The sequence below is a fragment of the Salvia splendens genome, chromosome 8 (assembly GCF_004379255.2).
Source record: "Salvia splendens isolate huo1 chromosome 8, SspV2, whole genome shotgun sequence".
Taxonomy (NCBI): Eukaryota; Viridiplantae; Streptophyta; class Magnoliopsida; order Lamiales; family Lamiaceae; genus Salvia; species Salvia splendens.
In genome coordinates, this window is record NC_056039.1 from 16459720 (window position 1) to 16472731 (window position 13012).

General features: G+C 37.3%; 1 protein-coding gene across 1 annotated transcript; it reads left to right on the forward strand.

Annotated features, from left to right (window-relative positions):
• The first annotated feature begins 629 nt into the window (after window positions 1-629).
• On the forward strand, window positions 630-2467 carry LOC121745409 (adenine/guanine permease AZG1-like). Its single transcript, XM_042139302.1, has one exon. The coding sequence runs from the start codon at window positions 658-660 to the stop codon at window positions 2269-2271; it is 1614 nt and encodes a 537-aa protein (XP_041995236.1). The 5' UTR covers window positions 630-657; the 3' UTR covers window positions 2272-2467.
• Window positions 2468-13012: the final 10545 nt, after the last annotated feature.

Consider the following 13012-nt stretch of genomic DNA (forward strand, 5'->3'; position numbering starts at 1 on the left):
GATGCTCTAATACTTTATCACTTTCCTTTAATATTATCTATCTTAAAAATATAAATATTCTTTCTCTATTTTTTTTACTTTATCGAATTTCACTTAAATATTATTGAAATACAGTTGCTCTTTTTTATTGAAAATAATATTTTTCCTATGTCCCATAAAAAATGATACCCTTTTATTTTTATTTTGGTCTAGAAACCCTTTTTATTTTGTTCTTCTCTCTTACTTTATTTTCTCTACTTAACAAAAATACTATTTTCGTCCTCTAATATCCCCAATATGCATCGCACTTTGACCCAAAACGAGTTTTAATAAAATATGAGTATGAATGAATTAATGGAATGTTGAGTCACTTAAAGTAGGACAATCAATATGAGACAAACTAAAATAGAAAACCAGAATACATAATGGAGGACGGAGGAATTATAAAATTGTATAAAATCTCGTACTTGTTCAAAGAAGGGGCCATTTATTTTGTGACAAAGGGAGTAATTTAAACTAATTTTAGCAAAGAAAGGAAAATGGAAAAATAAGAGTAATATTAGTACTATTAAATAAAAAGCTAAAAACTAGCATCATTAAGCAATATAAAAAGGGGCTCACTTCCTTAAAAAATGAAACTTTCCCCAAATCAAATCCTCCCAAATCCCATTATCCACAATGGAAGTGGAAACCGGCCCACCCCCGCCGCCGCCGCAGTCTCACATCGGCCGCTTCAACTCCTACGTCGCCAAATCCCGCGTCGGCAAGCGCTTCAAGCTCACCGAGCGCAACACCTCCTTCACCACCGAGCTCCGCGCCGGCACCGCCACTTTCCTCACCATGGCCTACATCCTCGCCGTCAACGCCTCCATCCTCTCCGACTCCGGCGGCCCCTGCTCCGTCTCCGACTGCACCCCCCTCTGCCCCGACCCCGCCGCCTGCCCCCTCGACTCCTCCTGCAAATTCCACCCCGTCAATCCCGGCTACGCCGCCTGCCTAGAGAGAACGAAAAAAGATCTGATCGTCGCCACTGTCGCCTCCTCCCTCATCGGCTGCGTCGTTATGGGCATCTTCGCTAACCTCCCCCTCGCCCTCGCCCCCGGGATGGGCACCAACGCCTATTTCGCCTACACCGTCGTCGGTTTCCACGGCTCCGGCAACGTCTCCTACCAATCCGCCCTGGCCGCCGTCTTCATCGAAGGACTCATCTTCCTCCTCATCTCCGCCGTCGGCCTCCGCGCCAAGCTCGCCAAGCTCGTCCCGAAACCCGTCCGAATCTCCTCCTCGGCCGGAATCGGCCTCTTCCTGGCCTTCATCGGCCTGCAGAGCAATCAGGGTATCGGCGTGATTGCCTTCAGCCCCTCCACATTAGTAACCCTAGGCGGTTGCCCTGCCGCCGCCAGAGCGGCCGTACAAGTGTTGCCAAATGGCACCACTTCTGGCGACATCCTCTGCCTGCACGGACGCATGGAAAGCGCCACGCTCTGGCTGGGCATCGCGGGATTTATAATAATCGCTTTCTGTTTAGTGAAAAACATTAAAGGAGCTATGATTTACGGGATCATATTTGTAACCGCCGTTTCCTGGTTCAGGAACACCGGAGTGACGGCGTTCCCCGACACGCCAGCAGGGGACGCCGCCTTCAATTACTTTAAAAAAATTGTGGACATCCATAAAATTGAGAGCACAGCTGGTGCTCTCAATTTTAAGAGCATAGGAAAGGGGCATTTCTGGGAAGCGCTGGTGACGTTCCTCTACGTCGACATTCTCGACACCACCGGGACCCTCTACTCGATGGCGAGCTTCGCTGGATTCGCGGACGCGTCCGGGGAATTCGAGGGGCAGTACTTCGCGTTCATGTCGGACGCGTCCGCGATCGTGGTCGGGTCGCTGCTGGGGACGTCGCCGGTGACGACGTTTATCGAGTCGTCGACGGGGATAAGGGAGGGGGGCAGGACGGGGCTGACGGCGATCGCGGTGGCCGGGTACTTCATGCTGGCGTTCTTCTTCACGCCGCTGCTGGCGTCGATTCCGGCGTGGGCGGTGGGGCCGCCGCTGATACTGGTGGGGGTGCTGATGATGAAGGCGGTGGTGGAGGTGGACTGGGCGGATATGCGGCAGGCCATTCCGGCGTTTATCACCTTGATTTTGATGCCTTTGACGTATTCTATTGCTTATGGTTTGATCGCTGGGATTGGAACTTATATTGTGTTGCATTTTGGGGATTTGATTGGGGATTTCTTGCACAGATTTAGGCCTATTACTGAGGTTAAACAAGATCAACAAGTATGACTCTTACTACATTTTCTCATTTGTCATATTTTTTTAAATGTATATATCTTTTATTCTTCTTAATTTACTGCCAATTGCTTGTTACAACAATTTGGAATTGAAGCATAGTTAGTTTCAGGTAGAAATTTTGAAATAGGCTGTCCTATGTACTCCCTCTATGAACTATTTAAAAGAATCATTTTATGGTTTTGGGTTAGTCCACCATTTATATACTCCCTCCGTTCCATAGTAATATAAACGTTTCTTTTCGACACGGAGAATAACAAAATTGTGTTAGGTGAGTTAATAAATGGAAAATAAAGTTGAAAATGAAAAAGATAGAGAGATGAAGAGAAGAGTAGAGTTGGTGTAGATAAATGTGTTACTTTTACAAAAAAAAAGGAAATGACTCTATTAATATTGAACGTACCAAAATGACAAAATAACTCTATTACTATGGAACATAGGGAGTAATTATTTATAACTTTTTCTATTTTTAGTATGCTGATTCCACTCTTTTTATTAACTTTTCTTTGCAATGTCAAACAATTCGTGTCAAATTAAAAGGGGTCTTTAAGACGGAGAGAGTAATGAATTACTAGTCCCTATCATTTATATGGCAGTTATACCCCTTTTGGAAAATATGAATCTTCATTTTAATGATTTGCTTATTACTATTACTACAAAAGAATATACTCTGTCTGTCCCACTTTAAGCGAATTATTTTCTTTTTTCGGATACCCCACTTTAAATGACATTTTTCTAAAAATAGAAATATAATTGTCTTTATTATGTCATTTTCTTTTATTTTATTCTCTTCTGTTAACTCACAAAATAATATTACCTAAAATCTAGTGTCGGAATAGAAATGCTCCACTTAGTGGGAAAGAGAAAGTAGATTGAGAAACATATTAAAGATGTTGACTGAAAAATTGTTAATTAAAAAATGTTACGACCCAATAAGCTTATATATATGTTCTTATCCAAAAGGCCAGGGAAGTAAAACCACGGAAAATAAATGGAGAAATTCAAATGTTGGTTTGCATAAATCTGAATTATCTGAGACAACAAGAATAAGAATATCAATAATAGTATAAAATACGGAAGGAGAGGACAAAATTGGTAATTTATACGAGTCTGGATATTTTTGAAACGAACAGATATTGGTACATTATGAAAGGATCGTTGATTTATGAAATTAGTGCAAAAAAGTGTGTATTGGATACCAACTAATGTCGTAATGTCCACGTACTGATATAAATGAAAGTCAATTTAATTATGCTGTTGCAAACAGCTCATGATTTCTTTATCATATTTATTATTTCCAACTACCAACCATTGAAATTAAGAGCCGAATTAGTATAATTTCAAACTTGACTATATCATAATTTCAACCAAGTAGGAAGTCAATCACAACTTTTGCGGCTTCAACCATATTCACATCACATTTCAAAATTCTAATTCCACTCATTGTTTTGATTGCTTATTAATAATCGAACAACTAATTTAAAATTACAGACTAACTCTTAAGAGTATTAGCAATGGGGCCGATCAATCAAGCCTATGATCGGCTTCCCCATCGGCCCCTCATTCCACCTCTCCCATTTGAGCCATTGTACCAGCCTTGGCCGATCCTATAGTGGGCTGATAATTTTATTAAATAAATAGACTATAGATTGGAGATGGCATAATTTAGGTTTTCATCTAACTAATTAATAAGTTGTCACATATTTAGGATCAATTAAAATTTATTTCATGTATTATATTATTTTTACATTTTAATTTATTAAGTGGATAACATATTAAATGTAGAAGTGCAAAAAGAATTAAAATAAAATATTGATGATGTAGCCCTTGAGATAGATCCTTCTATTGCACGGAGATAGACTCTTATAAATAAGTGGAAAAAAATATTAACATGGAAATAATAATAATAATAATAATAATATCTCTTTAGGAGGACCCTTCCATTGCTAATGCTCGTACTCTCTCCGAGTAAGGAATGAGATGAAAAGTAATGTGCAATTTATGGGTTATAGATGTCATAATATGTGTAGGTGATCTTCTATTGTTCCTCACATCACAGCAAATGGTGTGTTTTAAAAATACAAAAATATTGTGAATAATTATGATTTTTGTTTCTTTAGTTTTTATATAATTTTTTTTATCTATGATTAAAAATTTTCATATAAATATTAAATTATTCTATAATAAATAATTAGATTCATAACTTAGCACTTAAAAGTCCTAATTATCATATCAAATATTATTATGCATGTGTGTTTATTTCTTTTGAGTATTTTTATTATAATATTATAATATTACACTTATCATATTACTGATGTTATAGATAAAAAAATAGCGACACAATGTTGGAAAAATGATGCCAATAGAGGCGGAAGATCCCGAATATCAAGTGATAGAGGAATTAGTGATCTTTTCTTCGAGTGATCTAGGGTAAATAATTCTCATGTATTGATTTCCTATAGCCAACAAAATGATGAGAAACAATGCATTGACATCTTCCGTGAATATAAAATAGTCTCTTTTATCAGAGCAAAGACTAAAAAAATATCATCATAGCACATATACCATTTCTCGACCAAGAAGCGATTGTCCCTGCAAGATGGCAGAGGAAGAAATCAAACTCGACAACACAAACCGATAAGGCGAGCAAGAATGTTACTCTTGCAGTGATAATCAACGGAACGAACTATCCATTGTGGGCCCGACTAATAAAAGTAGTTCATAAATTTTCATCATCAAAAACATAAATATTGATAAATAGAAAGTCCAGTTAGATAGTAACAAGTCGAATTAGAAACTCCAACACCCGATGTGGGATGAGTCTGTACCCAACAAACCTCTCCTCAAACCGAGACTACATCGGGAATACACGGTCGACACATCAAGACATTAAGAACCCAACTTAAACTTGAGTCATCTTGGGCCCCACTCGATCATGGGTCATCCAGGGCTTGACCCAAGCCACCTGGGCTTCGAGACATTATATGCCCGATTCAAACTTTAGTCATCCTGGGTCCCACTCGAACAGGGTCATTCAGGGCCCGACCCAAGCCACATGCGCTCTGGTACCACTTGTTAGGAAAGTTGAGTGCAACATTAGTTTGATATTGTCCGCTTTGGATTAAGCCCGCACAGATTTATTTTTAGATCGGTCCCAAACGGCCTCAAACTAATTGGGTTGGACATGAATTATATACACATTTCGACTTCCCCCTAACACCTGATGTGGATAGGTGTACCCAACAAAATTATCTTTATTTTAAAGAAACGTTTTCTACATTTATCTAACAATAAATTAATATTCCCTATGTCTCAATAAATAGTACTCCCTCTGTCCCATAAGAATATGCGCTCTTTCCTTTTTAGTCCGTCCCACAGGAATATGCACTTTCTAATTATGGAAAGCCTTTTCTCTCTAATGAGGTGTGACTCATTCTCTACTAAAAATACTTTAATAACTTTTGCTCTCTACCTCTCTCTTACTTTACCAATTTTTACATTAAAACCCGTGTCGAACCCAAAGTGCATATTCTTTGGGGACGGGGGGAGTATTGTTTTTCGGCATGAGATTTTATACAGTTTTATTTTATGAGTTAATGAAGAGAGAGTAAGTAAGAGAGAAGAAAAAAAGAGATGATATTATTTCCATTAAAGGAAACGTTTAATTTATAATGGGACAATCCATAAAAGAAACGTTTCATTTTTAATGGGACATGGGGAGTACTAAGATTCATAATTTAGGGAGATAGATAGAAGGATGAAGTTTATAAGCATGTAGATTACGCTAATAGTAGGGATACAAAGTACTACAGTAGTGATAAAATGCAAACTCTCTATATACTGTACAAACTCTAAACTCCTCATTACTAGGGATGTCAATTGGGCTAACCCAATCTGGTTCGGGGCCAATCCACTCGGGTTGTCGGGCTATTAGGGTGCGTGTTCTTCGGGTTGTGAATTTTCGGCCCTAACCCTAAAACTTCGAGTTCAAGCTAACCCACGGGCTATTCGGGTCAAAAGTGATCTTATGTGTTACTTTCTATTCAATCCAATATTCTAACTTATAAAAGAACAAATTGTCGCAAATAGTAGAGTACTATCAAAGTGATCAAGAGAAAGAAAATAATAGTAATTGAAAATTAAAACAATATACATAAATTTATCGCTAATTAGTAACACGCGTGAATTTGACTAAAATTAAATAGAAATCATGCATTTCAAAGGAGTTGAATTACATTCTTAATTTAATTGTATACCCCAAAAATAAATTCTAAGTAGTTAAAAAAGATAGTATAGATAGTAGTATGTAAAAAAATAAACTCTATGGAGTTGAATGATATTCTTCTACATCAATAACTTTTGAAATTTCAACGGATCATTATCTTCGAGAGGAAAGACGTAATCACGTAATACGGCGTTTAATATGAATACATATTAATAACATCTATATTCTATATAACCCTAACTTTAAATTTGAGAGAGAAGACATCATTACCATATATACGTCATATAATATTGTAATTACCATATATACTTCATATAACTATATCACAAAAATTTCGTTAAAATTTTATTTTAAATGCTCAACCCATGGGCTAACCCGCAATCCACCCGGGCCAGCCTGCATAACCCACCTACCCGAACGGGTCAGCCCGTGTAGCCCTATTCTGCATTTGGGTTGCGATTTTCCTGCCCTAACCCTATGATTTTACCGGGTTATTCGGGCCGACCCCCGGATTTCGGGCTAGATTGATATCCCTACTCAATACAATATCAATACAGTTTCAACACAATGTCAACACAGCCGAGCCGGGGTCTTCACAATGTTGAATCGGGCTTGAAGGACCCCAAAAGCTCTTTCGACGTCTTTCCGAGCAGCCTCTTGACGCTGCGCATAAAGAACCCGTTTCGGGTCTTGCGGCATGTTGAGCGTCTTCACGAAAGTCGGCCATTTTGGGTAAATACCATCGGCAATATAGTACCCCATGTGGTATGAATTTCCGTTGACGGTGAAGTCGATCATGGTGTTACACCATTTAAAACATCATTGAAGAGGGGTGAAGAATAGAGCACGTTCAAGTAGTTGTTGGATTCGACAACACCGAAATATGCATGCCAAATCCATACGCGGTAGTCGGCGACAACTTCAAGGATAAGCGTTGGGCCGCCACCTTTGTGGCCTCTTAAGTATTGCCCCATCCAAGCATTCGGGCAATTCTTCCACCTCCAATGCATGTAGTCAATGCTGCCAAGCATACCGGGAAATCCGTGGACTGTTTCGTGAAGATGAAGCAACAATTGACAATCTTCGGTCGTGGGTGCCTGAAGGAATTCCTCTCCGAAAGCAGAACGAATGCCGGCGCAAAATTTTTTGAGGCATAGGATTCCAGTTGACTCACCCACATGCAAATATTCATCGAAGAGGTCTACCGTTTGCTCGGTAGCAAGTTGTCGGAGGGCACAAGTACACTTCTGCAACACCGAGAGACTTTGCCGACCGGGTGCGTCTCTACATGATTGGAAGTATTCAACACGGGCGGACAATGTGTTGACAATACGCATAAACAAGCGTTTTGACATGCGAAAACGACGCCAGAAGTAATATGCTAGAAACCGCGGCTCATCGAAAAAATAGTCGGCCACGAGCCTTTCATGGGCTCCCTCACGGTCGCGAGGGATGTAGCGGCGATTTGATCTCGTTGGTCGAGGAGGAGGGGCGGAAGCAGCGGCGACGGCATAGGCTTCATAGGCGGCACAATATTGTTGATAGTATTCTTGTTCTTCACGTTCCGCTTCCGCAATGATATCATTCATATCCATTTTTTCAATTTAGAGAGTGTATGAAAAAATATGAGTGAGAGATAATTTGATGTGAAAAATGGATGATGAATGTGTGTATTTATAGATGATTTTGGGATTAAATTATTTTTTAAAAAATCAAAAAAATTTCATAAAAACGGTAATAAAACGGCTATATTTTATGGAATCCATTTTTTTTTAATTTTTGGTATTATTTTCATTTTTTTAAAATAGAAATTCCAACGGATATACCGTTGGCCAATCACGTCGCGCCACGTTGCCCTGCTCTTCGGGAAGACCACAGGGTGAGCAGGGTCCTCGCCGTGCCGTCGGCACGACGCCCGCCGTGGCATCGAGCACCGATGCAGGTGCTCTAAAGTAATAGAAAGTAAAGTAAATGTGAAGAAATGTGTTGACTTTTACTAAAAAATGAAATGACTCTACTACTATGGAACGTACCAAAATTGCAAAATGACTCAACTACTATGGAACGAATGGAGTATACGTTATAATTGAGTTAACATAACTAAAGATGCATGGTCAAATGCCAAAATGCATATTAATGGAGATATGGAAAATGATTTTTTACCAACCAAAATACAATTTTGACATTAATCATCTACAATGAAAAATTGACAATGTGCCTCATCAAGTGATTATTCACATTAATTTGAGATAGTACACAAATCAAATGCATAGAGTAATAATAAATTTAAGGGAAATTGGTCCCTAAAACCATAAACTTTGCCTAAAATTTGGTATTTCTCACGAACTTTAAACTTAGTATATAATATCACAAACTTTGCACTTTGTCTGGGATTTCCCATAGCATATCTATTACTATATTTGACTAACTTACGAGGATTTTTTTATCATATTTGACACAATTAAATCAATTTGGTTTTCAACGTAACTTTTTATCTTACATGTTACGAACTTAAAAAGTGGTTTAAAATATCATAAAACGTATCACGGTTGCCTATAGGAAATAAGATTTTAATGAAAATATCTTATTTGAGTGAGTTTGGGAAATACCAAACAAAATGCAAAGTTTGTGATATTATATATGAATTTCAAAGTTCATGGAAAATACCAATTTTTTGGCAAATTTTATGATTTTAGAGACCAATATCCCTAAATTTAAATGGAGTTAATAAATCATTAATTTTTTGAAAAAATAGATTAAAGTGCTTTAAATCAGTACAGAAAATATCAACCATACTTCAATTATATAATTATTAAAAAGTAGTTATTAAAATTAATCACTAATGTACGACAAGTTTTAAAAAATAATCAAAATTCAAAAGTAATGTTCAAAAAATTACATCCATCAAGATATATTAAACAACGTAATTAGGGATGTCAATCGGGCCAACCTGTTCGGGTTCGGGCCAACCCGTTCGGGTTGTCGGGCCATTCGGGTACGGGCTATTCGGGTTATGATTTTTTCGGGTTATAAAAGTTCGACCCTAACCCTAACCCTACGGGTTTCGGGCTAACCCACCGGGTTATTCGGGCCAATGCGTATTTTTAATTCTTTTAATATTTTCAAAAAATAATACATATTTTAAATTTTCTTTAATTATACACATATTTTTAATTAATCATTCAACAATGAAATACATATTTTTAATTTTCTTTAATATTTTTAAAAAAGATTAAGTTATTTAAATTTAAATAACTTATTCATTACATAATTATTTACAAAATATCTATCAATAGTATGTTTATGTTTATGTATTTAAAACATAAATCAACACTTTGTTTCAAAATTCAAACACAAATCATTTCGTAGAAAATTAAATAAAATTTTCATAACGTGAGAGGTGCATCGTAGATGTAACAAAAATATTTTGAATTGTTAAAGAGTGAATTATCAAGATGCTAGCTAATTGGAGTAACTCTAAGTTTTCTTGATTTATGATTGGTCAAATTTAATTTATTCCAGCTGTAAATAAGTCAAATAATAATTTATCTTTTTTTAAGAATCATCAAAGTACGCATAATTCAATGACGAAGCGGCGTCAAAACACTTTGCACTATTATATTGGAAATATACTAAAAGAAAGCTTCTATATACGAGTATTTATAAATCCATGAACCACATGGTGATTTTTTTCGTGATCTTATATAGTCGGTTGACGTATTTGGATTTTGCATGGTTTTAGAGGGTTGTCTTGGATGATTTTGATTATATTTCTATATTTTGGTATGTTTACATGTTTGTTGAGAAATGATAGAAAATTGATTAGAAAATGTACACAAAATATGTGGATGTGCAACAGCCTTGTTTGAGTCAATGTTTCTCACGATTTTGAAGTCTGATAAACCTCTAATACATATCATTCTCTTCGTCTTCGAAAGAGCTTCGTGTGGATATATTGCACGCCTCAATCGGAGCTTTGTAGAGAAAGTTATGACCGTTACAAAAATTACTCGCTGTGCAGAAGCCTTCAACCCGACGGGCCGACCCGTAACCCGAACGGGTCAGCCCGCCTAACCCGACAACCCGAACGGGTCAGCCCGAATGGCCCGATTTTAAATTCGGGCTGCGAAATTATAACCCTAACCCTGTATTTTTATCGGGTTATTCGGGCCGGCCCGCGGGTTCGGGTTACATTGACATCCCTAAACGTAATAATAAAATCAAAAGTAACGTCAACCTCGTCAGTATAGACTAAAATCTCGTTACTCTTGAAAATACAATATACAATTGTCCATGATACCTAAATAAAATTTTGACAATCAATATATTTGTTTTAGCTAAATCTAAATTCAATAAATGATACTCCCTCTGTCCCTAATAATTTGTCACCATTTGACCTAACACAACTTTTTAGAAATGTAATAGAAAGTGAGTTAAAAAAGTTAGTGACATGTAGATCCGACTTTTATATATTAGTTTTATAATAAAATGTGAGTGATAATGAGTCAGTAGAATGGGGGACCATTACCAATAATGAAAAAGAGAAACGTGACAAATTTTTAGAAATAGACAAAAATGAAAATAAGTGATAAATTTTCAGGATGGAGAGAGTAATGTATTACATCCTAGGGGTGTCGAAACGGGTACCCGTACCCGTTTGTAGCCAAAATCTTTGTCTCGTTACCCGACCCGCACAGTGACAGGTACCCGCCTTGTCGGGTACGGGTATCCCGTACCCGACAGGCGGGTACCCGTACTCGACCCCATTTAAAATATATTCATCACGTTGGCACATAGGTTACGTGTTATAATTCTAAAACTCATCCCCAAATACTTGCCACCTAAATCTATATCCCGTACCCGACAGGCGGGTACCCGTACTCGACCCGTTTAAAATATATTCATCACGTTGGCACATAGATTACGTGTTATAATTCTAAAACTCATCCCCAAATACTTGCCACCTAAATCTATATTTTAATGCATAAAGAGGTTGCATGAAAGAGCATGCAATATTTTGTAAACACAGAACAAAATCTTGTTTTAGTTTTAATAATTTCCAACGCAGTTTCTTAGGAATTGGGGCAGCAATCTGGAAGTTATTGACTTGAGCCTTACCTTCTTCGCGGCAGGGGTCGGCGGCTGATGTGGGTGGTGGCGGGCGGCGGGTGCGGGTGACGGCGGACGGCGGGTGTCGGCGCGGGTGTGAAGAGCAGACAATTTAGGGTAATGGACAAAAGACTTCAAAGTTAATCCTAAAACGTGTATTAATTAAAATTACGGTAATGGACAAAAGATTTAAACGGATATTAATTAAAAAATGTAATACAATATTTATATTTAAACGGGTATATAAGCGGGTATAGGGTATACCCGTTCGGATATCGGGTATACCCGATACCCGCAAAAACCTGAAACTCAATACCCGTACCCGAACCCGTTCCCGCTTATGTCGGGTAGTGGGTACCTGAAACCCGACGGGTAACGGGTTGGGTGTCCGGGTACCCAATACCTGCTACCCGTTTCGACACCCCTATTACATCCTATATTTGAGAAGTAATGTTGTTGGCGATACTTGGTTTAATTCAGCCCACGAATTAATTAATCCCATGAGCCCATTTTACAATACTTAAGTCTCCTGGCTCAATCAATAATTACAATCACAAGTCCATTGGTGTCTCCCACACCACTCTCACTTTTATTACCAAAATTGGGAATCCCTAATTGAGAAGAGAAACTCTTCATATAACATGTTTTTAATTTTTTTCAGACAATAAAGGGGCTGATAATTGGCATTCACATGCCTCAAGAATAGATTGTTTACAATACTCGAGGCTGTGGCAGATTGCAACTTTTCATGCTTCCAAGATACATTTTCATTTTTGGAATATTTAATTTTGAAAGACAGTGAACAGACAAATGATTCTGCAAAATTTATCGGAAAGATACAAAACAGAAAAGCAACACAGTATAAAAAAAAGAGTGATGCTAAATGGCTGGCCGACCATAAAGAGTTAATTTAGTCCATTTACATGTATAAAAAAATTAGAATTACCGATATAAACTTATATGTGTGTGAATGAACTTGTGAGTTGATACTTATCTTTGAATTCCATTACGTAAAACACACTAATATCACGAATTACTGTATACGTTGAACAATAATCAAGAAATGACAGTAGTAATAAGTTGAGCAAAAATTACGAAAGAGCAACACTAACATGTTGAACAACATATAATGAAGATGATATAAAAGTAAAATCAAGTAGTATTAAACCAAAAATTTGAAAAAAAATCATTTTTTTTTGTTATTTAATTAATTTATGGCTGGCCATAATGTGGCCGCATAGCTTTATTCTAAAAAAATCAACTAAATTTATACGAAAATATATTTTAGAGTTTTGAAATATATATTCTTTCCATGTTAATAGAGTCATTTCTAGTTTTGACCGAAAATAATTATCCCTTTTACTTTATTCTCTCTTCATCTTTCTTAATTTATCCTCCTAC